The 18,318-nt window shown below is 42.5% G+C and overlaps 1 protein-coding gene across 2 annotated transcripts in view; it reads right to left on the bottom strand.

The window, feature by feature from the left end:
- The window catches only part of PKHD1 (PKHD1 ciliary IPT domain containing fibrocystin/polyductin), a 236,131-nt gene that overhangs the window by 121,431 nt on the left and 96,382 nt on the right, over positions 1-18,318 (bottom strand). For both annotated transcript variants that reach the window (XM_042032908.1, XM_042032909.1), the window contains exons 38-42: positions 11,307-11,514; positions 9,971-10,116; positions 8,007-8,201; positions 6,804-6,929; positions 4,079-4,212 (exon numbers count right to left, since the gene is read on the bottom strand). In XM_042032908.1, coding sequence (XP_041888842.1) covers positions 4,079-4,212; positions 6,804-6,929; positions 8,007-8,201; positions 9,971-10,116; positions 11,307-11,514 — 809 coding nt within the window. The remainder of the gene's footprint in view (positions 1-4,078; positions 4,213-6,803; positions 6,930-8,006; positions 8,202-9,970; positions 10,117-11,306; positions 11,515-18,318) is intronic.

Raw genomic sequence — 18,318 nt, 5'->3', positions numbered from 1 at the left:
GCAAGTGGGTTATATGAGTTGTATTCAGCATGTTTTGAACTTTTCTACTCTGGGACAAAAAACCTGCTCTTGCCAGCTTAATTTGGAGAGCAGCCAAGCCTAGCTGGGTTTGGGTGGTGTCTATATAGCAATGTCTTCATGGGTGCACCTGCCTTAGGTGTGTGAATATTTGAAGTCCAGGCCAGTAAACTTAGGCTCTGTTTCTAGGCAAAAAAAATCAGACATAGGAATGTGCAGAAGGCAATGCTTTTGGTCTGTCCTTAGACAAAATTAATTGCTCTCTGGAGGTATGTGGCTCTCTAAGGGGGGTCTAAGATGACCTTTCTTGCAGCTCTAAGGAGGGCTTGTTCTCTAAGATTGGGTCTGACACCACCACTCCCATTCATAGGTCACCGGACAGTGTTAAAATACTAATGACTTTTTGGTCCCTGATGGTCCAAATCAAAGCTGAGCCTGGTGACCTCGAGGTGAAACCCTCCATATACCAATTACTTTCTTCTGACCCATCCAAGTGTGCTCCCTGCAGTCCTGATCTCTGACATCTGTCAAGGAATAAAGTACTGAGACCCAAAGCTCTGCTTTCTCAATCCCCTGGTAAAACTGCTGCTTTTTCTGGAAGTGCAGCCACAGACCCTTTTTCTTTAACAAAACACTTCTGCAGTCCAGTCACATCGTTTCCAGGATATTTTACTTGAGACTCCAATCATGCATTCTACAGATGATTCATAAGAAAAAAAAACCCTGCATATTTATCCAGCCAGCTCGTGGCTGGAGGGCAGGGGTTTTAGGCAAGCAGGGAATTTTGTGTGGAAATCAATTCTTTGTGGAAGTCAGTATATTACGAATGTCCATGCAACCAAAATTCCAGAGAGAAATTACCTCCCTGAGCATGCCAAATACCTGGAGGTATGCACTGAAAGTCAGTAAAATCAAGTGGCTGACGGTTTAAGTGTCTCTTAACTGTACAATTCTGCTGGTGTAAATATTTCATGAATTTCTTTTAGATAGCTGGGACTCAAACTGTTGACCTTAAAGACGACATTAAAGCTTTGGACAGTGTTCACAGCACCTCTCCCACAGTTTCAGAGCTGGGCAGGATGTAGGTAGCACCCACAATGTACCTGCTTCAGTGTGGGCCCACCTTGCAGGAAAGGGTTTGGGAAAGATCTCAGCAGGGATAAAACGGTGGGAAAACGGTGCCAAACAGATGCAGCCTCACCTCTTTGGTGCTGTGGAGAATGGCTGGATGTGGGAAACAAATGCATTTACCAACAGTGTGGCAATCAGTCACTCCTCTGACACGGAGACACCGGCTGAGCTCCACCCTGTTCATTCATCTGAGCTGTTTCCCAGTCCTCAACACCAAGGCAAGAAAGGAAAGGGAGGTTCTTGCTGGATTTCTTAACCCCAGTCCATATGTTGCTATGCATGAGCACCGCATGCTGGCTCTGGGATTTCAGAGCATTCAATATTTATGGATTGGAACAACAAAAAGACCAAAACTCACTAGGCCCAAGAGAGCCAAGAGAAAAAGATAGACACCTACTTTTTAAATTATTTTTCCTGCACACAAAAAGAAAACCAAGGACATAGGGTGGATGTTTCACTGAGGAAAAAGCCAATATCACAGAGGAGCATCTTCAGTTCTTTGTGCTGATAGCATCTAAAAGGCAAGAAACCAGCCTGCAAGTGAACTTCTCTATGACTCTAAAAAGTGATAACCTGGGCTTACACACTGTTAAAAAAAAATTATACTAACCTTGTAATAATCAGTTTGCACTCATACTGTCCAAGTATAAAATTTCATCTAACAGCCTGATTCACCAGTGCACTTAAGAACTTAAGTCAAATGGAAACCAGTGGGAATTGGGTCTCCAAAACTCTTTGTAGGCTCAGGTTTGAGTGACTGCTCTGTCCCAATTTCCACACCGTTTAGGAATGCACTGAATTTCAAGGAAATTTAAGCTCTTCAGCCACCGATGCAAATTTAGGCTCCCAAGTAAATTGAGTAGTTATGAAAATATTACTGCAGGTCTCACTGTGGAAAGGCTTAACCCATGTTGCACAGAAGATGTTACACAGTGTGGACCTAGAGCTCTTTGGCTGTCTCAGCTGCATCCATTGCCACAAAGATTGTAGCCACTAAGTTTAAAACCAATAACTGAATGACAGAAATCTGAAAATAAACAAAAAAGCCCACAAAACCAATAAACACAAAGACTGACAAACACCTAAAATTAAATTCTAAACTAGGAAAATTTCTATTGCATGTCCTGGCCTGGGAACCAGGCAGGTGGAAGATGAGTCTTTCCCATCACATTCCTCAAACTTCCCCAATAAACTAGGATTATAAATACCTAAAAAAGTTAAATCATTTGATCAGATAAAAGATGCTGAAACTCAGTAACCTCACAATGCTGGTGCTGGACCAGCACCATGGAAATTTAGTGATTGTTATTGCACTAAGAAAAAGTCCGCAGCTGTTTTGCTCGGGAGAAGTGTGACTTTTTCTCTTAATATCCCTGTGCTTTGCTGTCTTCCTGAGCACTGCTTGGTCCTGTTGTTCAGTAAGTCTAGTTAACACCAACCTTAAGCTGGGCAATTTCTTCGTGTTTTCCTTTTGCTGCTACAATATTCCACTCCTGAAGATGGTGAGGGTTATCAGCAACCCTTTGAGGCCCATCTGCTACCCTGCCTGGAACAGCACATCTCTGGAGAGCAGAACGGACCCCCTGATATTGGGGTACACAGCCACAGCTGCAGCTTTGTATCTGTAGACTCATGTGAACAAAGAGGGATAAGTAAATGTGCTGAGAACCCAGCACAGCCAGTTTCCAGGAACCTGTGGAGGTAATTGCAGCAAACCTTTTCAAAAGCTGAGCCACTGGCGATGGAGTGAACAGCCCCAGGGTAAGTCAGTGCATGACAGTACAAAACTCTGTGTTTAGTGGAGCTGGAATTCTCATGCTCCTGCTAGTTTTTGTATTTTTAAACTATATTTGATGCCCTTGGAAATGATAACTATGCCCTCGAGGGAATTGCAGAAAAGTTCTCTCCTCCTTCCTCACTTCTACTCTCTTCATAATAACATAGGAAATGCGTTGGTCTCTTTTTCACCTTCAAATTTAGGTGCAAATCTTTCCTCATGGAGCAGAAGCCCTGGGGGTGATTAGGTCTTCACAAACAGTAATTGGTTTGGTTACTGGGGGTTAACAGTAGAACAGGTTAGGATTATTTTTTTAATGAAAATATGCATTTTTCACTACTGAAAGTGTGGTAAGAAAGGTCAGTTTCAATGTAATTCCTTAAAAAAGTTGGGAAGGAAAAATGGTTTGAAGTTGATGAAAATCATATTTTTTTCCAAGAAACACATAAAAGTGGCTCTTTATTCTGAAATGTAAGATCAAAAAAGAGTATGAACTAAGAGAAAGCATCAGAGAATTAGTGAATAAAAGTATTTTTTCTGAGCTCAGCTTTTTGATGAGAGGCTTTTAAGCTGTTAGCTCTTTAAAAACCTTGTGGTTTATTACCACTTAGAATAGAGAAGCTTCATTTCTTTTAAAATCAATGTCATTTTCATCGCACAGGGAACACATTCTCTCTCTTACCCTGGAATGCAAATTTTCAACTGTATGTTCAATGAGATTTTAAGTCCAGACAGGGGTGTAATTTATGTTGCTGAATTTTGGTGGTTTTGTAGTTAGTCCATTAAAATTGAGGGGTGTTTTAATAATGGCAGAAATTCTACAGGAGCTGAGATGAAACTTCTTCCAAGTTTTCTGAATCCGTAAGTATCATAAAATAAAACAACATTTTAAAGTATCTCAGGATGAATTATCTCACTGTAATATTCCATTCCACTCAAACACAGCAAAATTCTCAGTAATAAATTTACCCAGGAACATAATTTATTTTGTAATATGCACTTGTTTCAATATCCCATCACAAGCACAGGTTCTGACAGCTCAGCCAAGAAACAAATTTCGTGTATGTGCTCTCCCAGATAAATGAAGCTCTGTGTCTTTCTGATATCTTTGATTAGAAAGGAAATGTTATGTCTTACACCAGAACTTCTTACCCTGATGTGGCTGGCAGGAGCCCTGATGTAGATCCCTGCTGGTGACAGTGTCTCAATGTTGGATAAACCATCAGTTCCAGAAAGGCCAATCACTAGATTGTTGCTGACTCTGTTCTCCTCTTCCAGTCCCTCACCTTTAAAAGAAAAAAAATAAAAAGAAAAAAAAGAGATAAAAACATAAAAAATAAAGAGGAAGAAAAAGAAAAATAAACACAAATGTACGTATATATAGCTGGAAACCCTCTCTTATCATGATTTTCATTTCAAGGTACTCAAGTCCAGGCGTTACATTCACATATATTTCCCTGTACCAGGTATTATATGTGACTACACCAAAAGTCATATGTTCTGCACTGCAAGTTTTTGGTGAAAATAAATAAAATGTGTATTTTAAAGCAGATTTACAGTTGGGAAAAGAGATTCAGAATGGTTCAGAGCGGGAAAGTAGCTCACCTATGCGCACACAGGCATGCTCCTGGCAGTACTAGAATTCAAAGTCTTTTTTATCTCCTGTCTCCACTGACTGCCCTGCTTACATGTAAGAAAATTTCTAAACAGGCTGAAAAACACCTGGTGCAACTCTACACAAAATGGGGGGTTGTCCCCCTAAGCAATGGAGTAGGAGAAGAGAAAGGGAAAAATCAATCAACCCATTGATCAGACAACTCAGACTCGTGGGGTGACCCAGATCTAGTTACAGTATAGAAGAAAGAAGAAGAAAACAAAAGAAATGCCTTTTAAACTACATCATAAAGAAATGGGCCGCCCAACGGCAAAGAATGGACAGTGCCATACAAGCCAAGTCCATATAAAGACACATTGAGAGCATAAGGGGAAATGGCCTCAAGTTGCACCAGGGGAGGTTTAGGTTGGATATTAGGAAAGATTTCTTCACCTAAAAGGCAGTCAGGCATTGGAAAAACAGACCAGGAAAGTGGTGGAGTCACCATTCCTGGAAGTGTTCAGACATGAGATGTGGCACTTGGGGACATGGTTTAGTGGTGGGCTTGGCAGGGCTAGTCTAATGGTTGAACTCAATGACCTTGAAGATCTCTTTGAACCTTCATGACTCTGTGATTCTATGACCAGCACCGCTGCTCTTTTGGAAGCAGAATTCAAAGTGGAATCTTGTGTGGAATCTATGCATAGGCCATTCTTGCTGGCCTACATCAGGAACAAATTACCTCCATTTAGTTTTTTGTACCCAACAGAAGTTTTTATCTTCAACTACATCTGCTCAAGTTCTATTCATAATACAGATCACTTCCAAAATCATTCCTACCCCAAATATAAGCCACTTCACAAGAAAATCTGTGCTCTTTGGTTTTGGGAATAGCAATAAATACTTTTAGCTTTCCTTCAGTCTTTTGAGCCTTTCTCAATTTTTGGAACAAGATCCATTTAGGAAAGTATTTCCTTTCCAGGCTCCATGTGTTACAAACAGTGCAACTACCAGAGCATGAACAGGATCCTAAAAAGTCCTTTTGACAGCCATACAGGTTTTTGAGGTTTTTCCTTCCAATCTTAGACCTGGTGTGTCAATAATTTTAAGCCCAGAGTGACTTTTTGTGGCAATCTTGCAAACCCTATGAAAATGAAGATTTTAGGTGAAATCACTGATCCAGTCCAATTCTGGAGCTGCAAAGAGCCAGCTATAATAAATATTCCTTCACAAGCAACAAAGCTATATATAAATTAATCCATTAGACCCTCTGGAGCTGCTGACAGTGAAGCCATCAAATGCATCTTGAGGTGTATTCAGGCTGAAACTTCAGCTCAGCTCAGAGTCCTTTAACTCAGACACAGATTCCAACATGAGTGAGCCAAGGGATGCCAGCAGTTTGGAGGTCCTGCTCTGCTTCCCCATGGCTGCAAGGGTTCTGTACATCACCCTGGGCAAGTCTTTGCATCTCTCTGAGCCAGCTCTCTTCATCTGCAAGATGTGCATAACCACGCTGGGTTTATAATCTCTCCCGTTTAAATCATGATGTATCACTCCTCATTATGTTTATATAGAGCAACCAGCACAGGGATTTGCTGTGTGTGAGGGACTGCAGGATCAGAAATGAAAGCTTTCTTTTTTTCCCCTCTGTTTATCTCATAATTGGTCATTTTTATCCCATCTCGTATTGAAAACAAAAATCGAGCTCTATCTTTAGGTATTCAGGCAACATGAGATCCCAGCAGAAGATGCTGCAAGTCAGTCTCCTGATGGTTAGTTAGGAGAAATATTTTGTTAACATTTTTGTTGCTCCGAGCTCCGATTTATTTAAGTGCTAAATCCTCTGGTTAACTTTTAACATATCCTTTAATTCCATTATCTTCGACATCAAATGACTGAAGTTAAAGGTAATAGGCTCTTAAATGCTTCACTGAGCTGGGGTCTTAAATATTGCATAATGGCACTTTTCCAAAGACAGATGAATCAATCCCCTAAAAAAAAATCTACTTTTTGTCCACTGAAAAACAAGGGATCCATATCAAGTGAAGACTAACCTGAAGAAAGAAAACTGGTCAAATGGAAGTAGCTGCTAGGAGTTGTGTGTGGAATTATGGGAGCTTTATTCCAAATTCACTGGCACCAAAAATTGAAGAAGATGTGATTAAAGTTCTCAGAGTGCAGTTAAGGATCTGCCATTCTTTCCTCCAAAGGCATTTCCATGCAAATGGGAACCAGCATAAGTTGCTGTTGTATTTAGTGTAGATGTTTGCCTGCTTCACTTACCCAGGAGAAGCCCATGGCCTGAAATGTTGTAGAAAACATTGTTGTCCACACTGAGGTTGGAGATCCTGGTCAGACGAAGGCCTTGGCCAAAGGAGTCCAAAACACAACATCCACGGATGTAAGAGTCTGGAAAGAAATGGATGCTGTGAGCAAAAATCGCTCTGCAGATTGAGGGAAGGTATTTTATACCCCTCCTCTAGACAGGCATGGTGACCTTCCCATCATCCAGACCCTGGCTAGTGCTGCCTTCTGCCACCAGGAAGCCTTGACTCTCACTCAGTGATGAAGATGGCACAGGAAATAGTTGTCCCTGTCCATGACAGATTTGGAATCAGATGGTTTTTCAGGTTTCTTCCAAACCAAACTGGGCCGTTCTATGAGTCTGTGAGAGGTGCAAGTGTAGCTTAGCAGGGGGGAAAATCCATCCAACACCTTTAAAACATTCTTTGAGCCCACCTAACTTGCTCCTACTGATGCCTTTTCCTGGTCTTAAAATCAAGAGTCAAACACAGTTAGAAGGGAAAAAGGGATTTTACCTTGGTATTTATTTTAAAGATCCTTAGGTGCACTACGTTCAGGTCAAATGCACCTTAATGCACACCATAATGCACACCCCCAAAAGATCTGGTATAGCATTATAGGTCTTATTAGCATATCTATCAAAAATTCCCCAATGAGAGGCTCAAGTGAGCCCCCCTCCCCAAGGAGCCTTCCCCTGGATGGTTCTATCTCAGTTTACAGAATGTGTTCTGGAGAGGACCTTGGGGTCTGGGCACACTGATCCCTAACTACAAAGCCTCTAAGATGTTGAGTGTCCTAGCTTGACAAACAAGTCCAAGAATGCAGGCAAAAAGCACTAAGAGTACAGAAGTTGTACAGAAGTATAAAAGGGGTATAAAAGAAAAGGCAAAAAATTATCATGGCATCACTACCACCACCGGTCTTCAGAGCCTTCACTGCCACTTCCACAGAGATGAATTTGGCACTTAACAGTGACAAAGTCTAAAGAACTTAATATGTTCCTTAACCTCTGGGCAATTAAATTAAATGTTGGCCCTTGCAACCAGCCAGCTCTGAGTCACTTTATTTTTACACATTTAACAATCCAACTTGTCAACTGACCCAAGAGTCAAGCAGGTTTTGAGGGCGTTTGCCCCAGCTTTGGGCAGGAGATGGTGGATACCTCAGGTGCAGCCAACTCACCTGCCATCCAGGTGTTGCCAGTAACCGTCAGAGCACTGCAGTGATGCCGGAATGCTTGGCCCACGTGGCGAAATTGGACCCCCTCCAGCTGGAGCTGACACGCTTCTCCCTGGAAGGCCTCCACAACCACAACGGCTCCCAGGTCCCGGGAGCCGAGCTGCCTCTCACTTCTCTTGTACAGACGCCTGGAGTGACCTAGGACACAATCCAGTGGGAGCTGTGAGTGGCATTTATCCATGGGGACCATGGGATGTGCAGAGGGAAATCCTCCCCACTGACCCAGTGAGACTCCACCTCCAGCAGGGATCTGAAACATGGGCCCAAAGACAGCACAGGCAAACATTTTTGATGCTCCCTTGAAATACTGTCATGGTTCTTTCTCTAAAAGTCTGGACATTTTGGAGGGAAATATATCAAAACAAGCAGGAAGCTGTAGTTTTATGTCTTGGACCATTCCTTGGAGTTAATTTTAGATAGTTGTATGCATGAGGAAGAGAGATTCAACATTGATTTACCTTAAGTGAGGTTCTTGAAGCATGGATGTATAGAACTAAACTGCAATGAGGCATTTTGGGTTTTTTATAAACTCTGCTCTCCTCACTTTCCCTGAAGATGGATGGGGAACTGTTGCTACCCACAGTTTCAAGACAAGAATAGAGATTAGGGAGAAATTCTTCCTTGTGAGGGTGGTGAGGACCTGGCACAGGCCACCCAGAGAAGCTGTGGCTGCCCCATCCCTGTGTCCAAGGCCAGGTTGGATGGGGCTTGGAGCAAGCTGGGATAGTGGAAGGTGTCCCTGCCCATGGCAGGGGGTGGAACGAGATGAGATTTAGGGTCCCTTCCAGCCCAACAATTCTTGGATTCCATGATATGCAAGAAAAGTAAATCATAGGGCTGGGTAAAATTCCTGAAAGACGCCCTTCCAATGGGGCTGTGATATTTCGGTATGAGGAGATTCAGGCTCCGAATGTGTTACTTAGACTTATTCAGTGGAGGAGCAGAGGGGATCTCAAATTCCAGCACTGCCTGCTGATGCCCAGTAATGCTCATTTTTCTTTTAAAGAAGGTCAATTAACCACAAAAACACTGCTCACTCCTCTTCTGGTGACTCCTCTTCGAAATCCTCCTATCCTTTAACTCAAATAAAAACCTCAAACTGTTAGCACATTTCAGAGCCTATATTTATGAGTTCCACACAAAATGGACCATAAATCCATGAGTAATATAAGCAGTTGGCTGCTGGATATCAAATGAAGTCTTGTGTCACAGTCTGAAAGCCCAAGGCATTTTTTTTAAAGGAAACCTTACACCTGGGTTGACAGATAACCTAACTCTCCTCACATTATAATCACTGTGTCTGATTCTGCTTCCTGAATAGATGGTGTAAACCAGGAATCCACCTGTCAAACTCCATGGCATTTCATACAGCTAAAACTAAAGGAGAGCTGAGATATTTAACATTTTTTCACCAGTGATACTTTATGCATCACCTGTTATTTTTTCCTTGGGATCCCTAAACACTAAACAACATCTCAGTATTTTACGCTAAAGCGTACAAACAGTATTGGGCTGTTTTGTTTTTCCTTCTTCTTAAAGTGACTAAATAGTAAACACAATTAAAAATTTAATATATTATGTACACTGAAACATGTTTTCAGAAGATACTTTCTCTTCTACACCCTTAGGCTCAGGCAAAACGAAAGGGTCTTTCCCAAGATGGCTTGAAACAACAATGTGAAAATAATACATCCGAGATATTACAATGAAGCGCAGTTCAACTCCCAAGACTTCACACTTCAATGTCAAACAATGTTTGGAGAGACAAAATCTCCTTCCTGGCATTGGAATGTCTCAAAGTTATCCTAGGAAGAAAGAGTTCTTATACACAGTGATGCTGCCACAATGGGACTTTAACGGAGCAGTTTTCCTCCTCAGTACATTTCTGTGAGAAAAGACCTCCTCACCTGCATTTACACACTGACTGAGGTGGGACATCCTCTCCAGTGTGACATTTCCTTGAACAACAACCCTTCTGCTGATCAGTGCTACCACAGGACTCAAAGGCAGACCTTGGCCATTGTCCCATCCCTCTCCAACGCTGTGGGGATACCTAACAAAAGACAAAAAATAAAGACTCAAAAGCATCTGCACCTGCCAGATGGAGAGAATTAGGTTTATGATTTCTTGTTATTTTTGCTTATGACCATAAACTCCCAAATTCAGAGCAGGTTTCAGTCCTTTTCTCACTAGGGACAGTGGCACATCCAGCGCTAGATAGGCTTCTCCTTGTCTGATGTTTGCTTTCATTTTATGTCTTACAAGCACTCAAACCTTTCTTAGATTATGTATATAATATAATATATTGTATTATTAGGAAAAGGCTTTTCATCCAGAGGGTGGTGTGGCACTGGAACAGGTCCCCCAGGGAAGTGGTTACAGCCCCAAGGCTGCCAGAGCTCAAAATGCATTTGGACAACACTTTTAGGCACATGGTGAAGATTTTGGGATTGCCCTGTGCAGGGCCAAGAACTGGATTCGATAATTCTTGTGAGTCCCTTCCAATTTAGGATGCTCTATGATTATATGATATTTACAACAAGATATTTCAGCCTTTGAATTCTCTTCCCAAAACATGTTTGGGTGAAAACCATCAGGACTTTTTTCCTCAAGCCCAAATCATTCCTGAAAATAATACCGTTAATCTTCCTGGGCATTGGAGTTGGGTTGCCTCCAGATAAATAATGTGTTTCAACACTGGAGCTGATAAGAAATAGAGTTTTCAGTTTGTCCAAGATCTCCATGCACAGGAGATGAAGAGAGAATAAGGCAGTGAAATTAACACTCACTGGAAGTATGGAAGCAGACGTCCATAGTGGAAAAATTCACTTTGAGTGTCTTACTTAGGAAAATCAGTCAAGAAGAGAGGATTTTTTTTTACACAAGTCAGACATTTCTTGTGAAAAAAAATGCACTTTCTCAAGAAATTAACTATGTAGGAAATTTCTTTGCCATTCTTATACTGATGCCACTGCACTTTACTGGCCATCAGTGTTTTCCGCTTCAAAGGTTTTCAGAGTTCAAGGGCATGATACAGAATTTAAACATAGAATTTAAACATCCAGGATTGAATGTCCACTACCTTTAGGGGGAGTGAGGGACTGAAATATCACTGGCCACCTTTGTTAAAGGGATTTACATAGTTATTATGTCCCACAGGGAATGGCAAATCCTGACTTTGATCAAATTTTCTCCTTGTTTAGCTCTCTGCTATAAAAATCCCCGTGACTCTTGAAAGGATACCTGAGCGGTGTTCTAAGGTGCAGCTCCGTGTTGTTCACAGACTGGATAACAGCCAGTTCTTCCCGCTGCTGTGCATCTCCAAGGCCTGAACTTCCCACAAGGATTTCATCACCAGGCTGCCAATCAACAGGTTCCTGGAGCACTAATTGTGTGTCACTAGCATTAGCTGATGATTTCAGGTGTGTGAAAACTACTTTGGGCATCCAGCCTGAAAAGAACAAGGGAAAAAAAGTTAAAAAGCATGTCAGTAAACTTAAAAAACAAACAAACAAACAAACAGGAGCAGAATGCTCCTGGTTCAAGGCCAGGTTGGATGGGGCTTGAAGCAGCCTCGTCTAATGGAAGGTGTCTCTTCCCATGGCAGGGGGGTGGTATGATGTGGTCTTTAAGGTTCATTCCAACCAAAACCATTCAACAATTCAATGATTCTATGACAGCTGTGTATAACGAGCCCCAGCAATGAAAAACCTTGCCCTATAACTCTCCTTTCTTCACTTAATGAAGTTTGCTTTAACTTCCGACATTTCTTTTTTCCCTAGCAGGCGTCAGAACAGATTGGTCCAGTGAGGCCCAGCACACTGAGCACCATCAGGGGAGAGTGTGTGCCTCACACACCCATCTTTAGAATACTTTTCCTTCCCTCCCTTGCAGTAGATCAACATTTACCTTTAGCCCACAGCAAGTTCCTGTCCTCCCTGGTTGTACTGCAGGAAAGTAATAACAGCAGAAATCACTGAGTGTAGAGGTTGCATCCAATAAATCATTTTCAAATTATTTTAAGCAAGCTTCTCTGTCCATATGCTGTTTCACTTTCTTGTTTCTTATACCCCAGCATCCTCCTTACCTATATACACCATTGTCCCAACTATTTCCTTAATGAAGATGGAAATAAGAAGTAGCACCTCCAAGACAATAAATTCACAACAGAATCAAAGGAAAACTCAAATATTTATACTCTTTTACCTTGGAAGAAAGAGCATACATATATATTGAGGTATATGTGAGTACCAGCTGTGTGTCAATGATGGGCATCTAAACCTGATACTTCTGGGTTGTTACATTTTCTTAAACTTCAAATTTCTCAACTTCCAGCTAAGAGAATCTCTCAGACATCCTTCACTTAAGGTGTTTCAGTTCATATTACAACCTGTTTTAGAATGTGTCAAACAGATCTCCTGCTCTTCAGCTCAGCCCTGTGAGGCACATCTGGCAGGTCTGGGCTCCTCAGGACGAGAGAGACATGGAGCTCCTGGAGCACATCCAGCACAGGGTGACAAAGTTGATGAAGGGCCTGGAGCATCTCCCTGCCCAGGGAAGGCTGAGGGAGCTGGGGCTGCTCAGCCTCAGAGGAGATGCTGAGAGAGACCCTCAGCCCTGGGTGTCCCTGTCTGCAGGGAGGGCTCAGAGCAGGGCCTGGGCTCTGCTCCGGGGCCCAGCAATGGCACCAGAGGAACGGGCAGGAACTGATCCCAGGAAGTTCCACTGGACATGAGGAAGAACTTTCCTGGGCAGCGACCGAGCCCTGAACAGATTGTCCAGAGAGGGTGGGGAGTCTCCCTCATGGGGGATATTCCAGACCTGTCTGGACACAGCCCTGTGCCCTGTGCTCTGGTATGACCCTGCTGGAGTAGGGAGTTGGACCAGGTGAACCCACTGTGGTCCTTTCCAATCTGACCCATCCTGGGATTTTGTGAAACCAAAGCAGAAGCTGAAATGCAGTAGGACACATAGGACACCGTCAGTGCCAAAGGAACCAGACTGGAATGACTCTGCAGTAGCTCCCAAAACACATTGACCCTTCAGCGTCTACATCATTCACCCTACGGTTCTGCTTCTATAGGGCCACACTCTTTTCTAATGCAGACATAGCCAAAATCCACCTTCCACCACTCACGGGCACAGACATCAAAGACCACATCCTCAACACAGCTCAAAAAACCCCTCTTGATATTAGCCCACGTGCATTCTTTTACCAGCAGCACTCTCTTCACCTTTATTCCTTTACCTTTTTCCACTGAGTGATTCTCGTGAATTTTTAGGACTGGCATAAAAGCCAATGACTGGCAGCAGCCATCTGCATGTGGAGCACTGCACAATTTCTCTCCAGCTCTGGACATTTTGTTTATGGTGTTGATTTGTGTGCTTGTGTTAATGTGTGTTCTCGTGCATCTGTGTCCAGACACACAGCTGACCCCTGTGGAGTGCATCTGTCACATGCACACTACAGCAGCACTGCTGGGCAACAACTCTTGTCACTGAGAAGTGGGAAACACCATTCTGCATTCAAAACATGTTCCAATGGAAAAGGCTTTTTTCAGGCTTTTTTCTACTTTTGAGCTCTGACTCAAAAATTTTTAAGGAAAATGTTTTCAATTTGGGGGTTTTTTTCTTCTAAGAGAGTATTCAAGGCATCCAAACATTTCCCCATTTCCTTTATTTCCTTTTTCCTGTTTTCTCTTCTTACGGTGCTCATCTCCCTGTCCCCCATTCAACAGTTTGTTTTACCTTTTTTCTCATGTTTTAGGTGGGGTTTTTCCTGATGATTTAGGGGGGTTGGGATATTTCTCTGCACATTCAAAATCTACTCCCAGTTTCCAATAGTTCAGTATATTTTTGTTAGGGAAAACCAAAAAAAAAAAAAAAAAAAAGAAGTTTAGTAGATTCCGCTTTCATAGAATCATAAAATCATGAGGGTTAAAAAAGACCTCTAAGACCATCAAGTCCAACCATTAACTCAGCACTTCCAGATCTACCACCAAACCATGTCCTTAAGCACCACACTTACCCATTTCCTTGTTTCCCATTTATATTCCCACATACAACACCTCCAGGTCAGAATCTCCTTTACTTCCAGCAGCATGAGTGACACACAAGATATGGTCAATGATACCTTTCTGGTAATAATAAGAGACCAATAAGAGACCATAACTGAGGCTTCTTTGCCCTAACTATAATATATTCCCCTTGAAAACAAACTCTATTTTGGATAAAATGTGCAAAGTTCATAAAATAACCTTCAGTGCCTGGGTTTGGGCTGTGCAACAGGTACATAAATTACCTGTTAGAGAGGAAAAGGTTTAAAAGACCAACAGCTGTGGTGTGTTTAAATTATTTCTTCCCTCAAAATGTACAGTGAGCAGAAATATTCCAAAGTGCTGAAAAATAGATGAATCTGTATAACTCCTTAATTATTGAACTCATTTTTAATAATTAACTAAGCATGATTTGGAAAAAAAAAAGCACATCTTGAGATCTAAAGCAGGAGTGACTTCATGTTAAAGGACAGAGCCTTTAGACTCAAAAAGCTGTTGCAGGAAAAGCGAGAATTGAACACTCTACTAAATGACTTAACAGAACACCCTTAAACATGGAGCAGAGCAGAATGGTGCAGCCTAGAAGTGCAAGGGACTTGAAAATTAATTCCAAAGGAATTAATCACAAATTTTAAGATTGGGAACATCTTGGCACCAGGACCCTGGTTATGCTTCCTGTTGGAAGCATGATGTAAAGTTGCAGTCTTGTATGGACCTGGTGAAATCATTAAGAATGAGACAATTCTGATGTTTACAATGCCACTCTTGAGGAAAAACAGAATAAATTAAATTTCTTATGGCCTCTAACAAAAAGTATTTCATAAATCTATGTCAGATGATATGTCACTTATCTATCTGGTTTCACCCAGTCCTAAGTAGTGATAGGATACCAATAGCTGCTGATAGAACAAGGAGAAATGGCTTTCAACTATGAGAAGATAGACTTAGATTGGATATTAGCAAGAAATTCTCCCCTGTGAGGGTTCGGAGGCCCTGGCACCGGGCACCCAGAGAAGCTGTGGTTGCTCCATCCCTGGAAGTGTCCAAGGCCAGGTTGGACAGGGCTTGGAGCAACCTGGGATAGTGGAAGATGTCCCTGCCCATGGCAGAGGGTTGGAAAGAAATGAGATTTAAGGTCCCTTCTAACTCAAACCATTCCATGATTCTGAGTAGTTCAACAGGAGATGTGAATTTGACATTTACAGAAATATGTCAGAGTCACATCAAAACTGAGCAAACTCAGCAAGGTGTGTCAGGACAGACCCACCTCTAGGGTCACAGGAAAATCTGTCCACAGAATGCAAAATGTGAATTGTACTGAGTGCTCTAGGTTTAGAAAAATTAGGCCATTATTTACAATCCCTTGATTACAAAATACATAAGGGTTATTTCCTCTCCCAGGTGTACACTGGGTGACCCAAGGGGCACTGACAACTTACACTGGGTGTTTGATATTCTTTTCTGGTCACCCAGATTTGAAAGCTGAAGCTGCAACAGTTGGAAACACTGAAATAGAGGGGTTTGAAAGGAGTTACTACAGAGTAAGTGAAGAAGGAGCAGTCAATAACTAACTCATGTAAGCACAAGTTAACTATTGGGAGACAGCAAATGTTAGTTCAGACAGCAGATGTTAATCACAAAACCTAAGAAGCCGAATTCACCCTAATCTTGTCAAGATAGAGGGGACAAGGATCATCTCAGAAACTGCTGAATCATTCCAGGTCCATACATTCCTCAAAGGACTACAAATGCCCAGGGTATTCGTATCATCACTGAGAGGATGACTACTGGCCTTCATCAGAAAAGACCCCCAAGGAAGAGGAGAGGCCTTCCTCAGCTCGACCACCAGGAGACACAGCGCATGCGCGCCCCATATGCTAATGACTTCCGATAAATAATTTGTATAACCACACCTGTCCCAAGGAATGTGATGAACGTTCATAATTTAACCCTTAATACTGTGTTGTGGAGAGCACCAGGTGTGTGTGTTTGGAGAAGCGATCCCCACACACCCGGCGCGCTGAATAAAGCAAACACCCACTTCTCTGACTCTGAAGTGTCTCCTGACCCAGTTGTGGCATGATTCATAAGGAGAGGCTGCTGCAAACTAATTAGGAGACAAGTCCTGTAATCAACGGGGAAAATGGGCTCCTGGGGAGCCTACACAATCTGAATCACCTGGAGGAGTTTCTCTGTCCCACTGCAGGCACAGGAGAGTTGTCTCCTCATTCAGACCAGGGGATTGCCCCAAAGTGACTCAGAAAAGCACCTGAGTGGCCAAGGAGACTTGGAAATTCCAGCTGCCCTCATTTGTGGCTGCCCCTAAAAAGGTAGAAGTTGCCTTGGACCTGAAGGAATGCACTGACCTGTGCTCCCTTGATCACTGATTCCTCCCTAAGCACAAGTCCAGCTTCTCTGCCAACCTTCAGCACTCCAAGGCAGAAAGGGAGAGAGGGAGAGGCCAAAAAGCAGTGCTATTGATCTCAGCTGAGAAAGGCCACTCCATATCCCACTCCTCATCACAGTGGGAAATTTTGCTTCAGATAAAACATCTTAAAGCCTTTATTTGTCAGACCAGTTATGAAGCACTGAAGTGCTTCATAATCTTTTACCCCTTCTCTGCGCATTTTTAAAAAATATCACTTCTTGTTCACTGCCTTAAAATGTGTTCCAGCTTCCACTAGAAGAGAAACTTGGATTGACACTGACCACAAAAGGAGGTGCATCATTTGTAATTTATTATTTGCACTAACATAAGGCCCACCATGCTGAAGGGTGTGGAATTTGATGATCTTTATGGTCCCTTCTGATTCAAACCACTCCATGTTTCTGGGTTAGGCACTCCACACATGGAGATAGATAGCTAAGGCCAGACCTAATAGGAATCTCTCCTCTGGATGAAGACAAGTCCCACCACAGCCCTCTGTGGAGCCCATGGTTGGGTTCTTTATTCCACGAAAACATGGCTGAGGCCTCCACAAGATAAAATTATTAATCTCATTGTACACAAGGGAAGGTGTGGAGGAGATGAAAAATGGTTAAGTGGCTTGTTTGGGGTAACACAAGAATCTGGGATAAAACTGGGAAGGGAGTTTCCACTGAGCCAGCCCAGTTTCTCAAAAATGAAGCCTCGTATTCCAGCTAGAAACAGTCCAAGAGGTTTGAAAGTCAACACTTAGACTCTTGTCAGCATTTTCAGTTCTTTGTCACTCCTCAGGTGTCAGCCCCAGAGGCAGGATTCCTGCAGCTACAGGAATGCCTTGTACCATCTCACTGAAAAGGGAAACTGAATCAGTTTAAACAGATAAAAGCAGATAATTTGTCCCGGTTCAAGAGGCAGATCAAAACCAAAGGAGGAGATCACAGCTCTCTCTCTGAGTCACCTCCAGCTCTCTGCCAGGACACCATGAGGTGTTGATATCTCAGTTAGCTTTTAATACCAATCCCCCACCCTCCAGGGAATAACTTTCCAGACAGCAACTCTTCTTTTAACTGAGACTGATCCATTAAATTCCAGCCTGTCCTCAGTCTTCAACTCTCACAACCTGCACACTTCTGTTCCTGTTGAAAGGAACTTCTGCCTTTCATATATTTCTATTTGGTTACATGAATTCCACCTTAAATCTGTGGGGGTCTAAGAGTTTGCAAGATGACAAGTTGCTTTCATGGAAAACAGATGTCCCTGACCTGAAAACAAGACTTTTTGGAGTAATATTATTACCTAACTTGAGACACCTTAAGAACATCCTAACCAAGCCTGACAGCAACCAGTGTGAGCCACATCCAGTCAGGCAGAGCTGGAGAATAGGGTTTACACATGGGAGTGTTGGTACAAACTGGAATCTTGTAATGGGTTTCAAGAGGACTGGTTCCAGTCCTAAGCCTGCCATAGGTCTGTTGGTCTTTCTCCCAAAAGTTGTTTAAATGTTTTTTAAAAACTTCCTTTTTTTCATGGGGCAGCAGGCTTTGAACCTTTCTCCTCTGACACCCAGGACCCTGCTGCATCTCATTTTTACTCCTATTTACCACAGATTAATTAACCCGGTTATGAACACACAGTTGTTTGTGGTGTTGACAAACTATAAAGCTCTTTTACACCTTCTGACTGTTTATTGGTGCTTTAAAGTTGAGGTAATGAGACCCCTTTATGCCACAAAAGGAATTTATGAGAACTGCAGGGCTCAGACACAAAATCTACT

This window comes from Corvus kubaryi, unplaced genomic scaffold, assembly GCF_017639235.1.
Source record: "Corvus kubaryi isolate FWS band 111438036 unplaced genomic scaffold, C.kubaryi_AGA036_p1.0 37354, whole genome shotgun sequence".
In the NCBI taxonomy this organism is placed as follows: Eukaryota; Metazoa; Chordata; class Aves; order Passeriformes; family Corvidae; genus Corvus; species Corvus kubaryi.
This window is presented reverse-complemented; position numbering and strand designations above follow the sequence as displayed.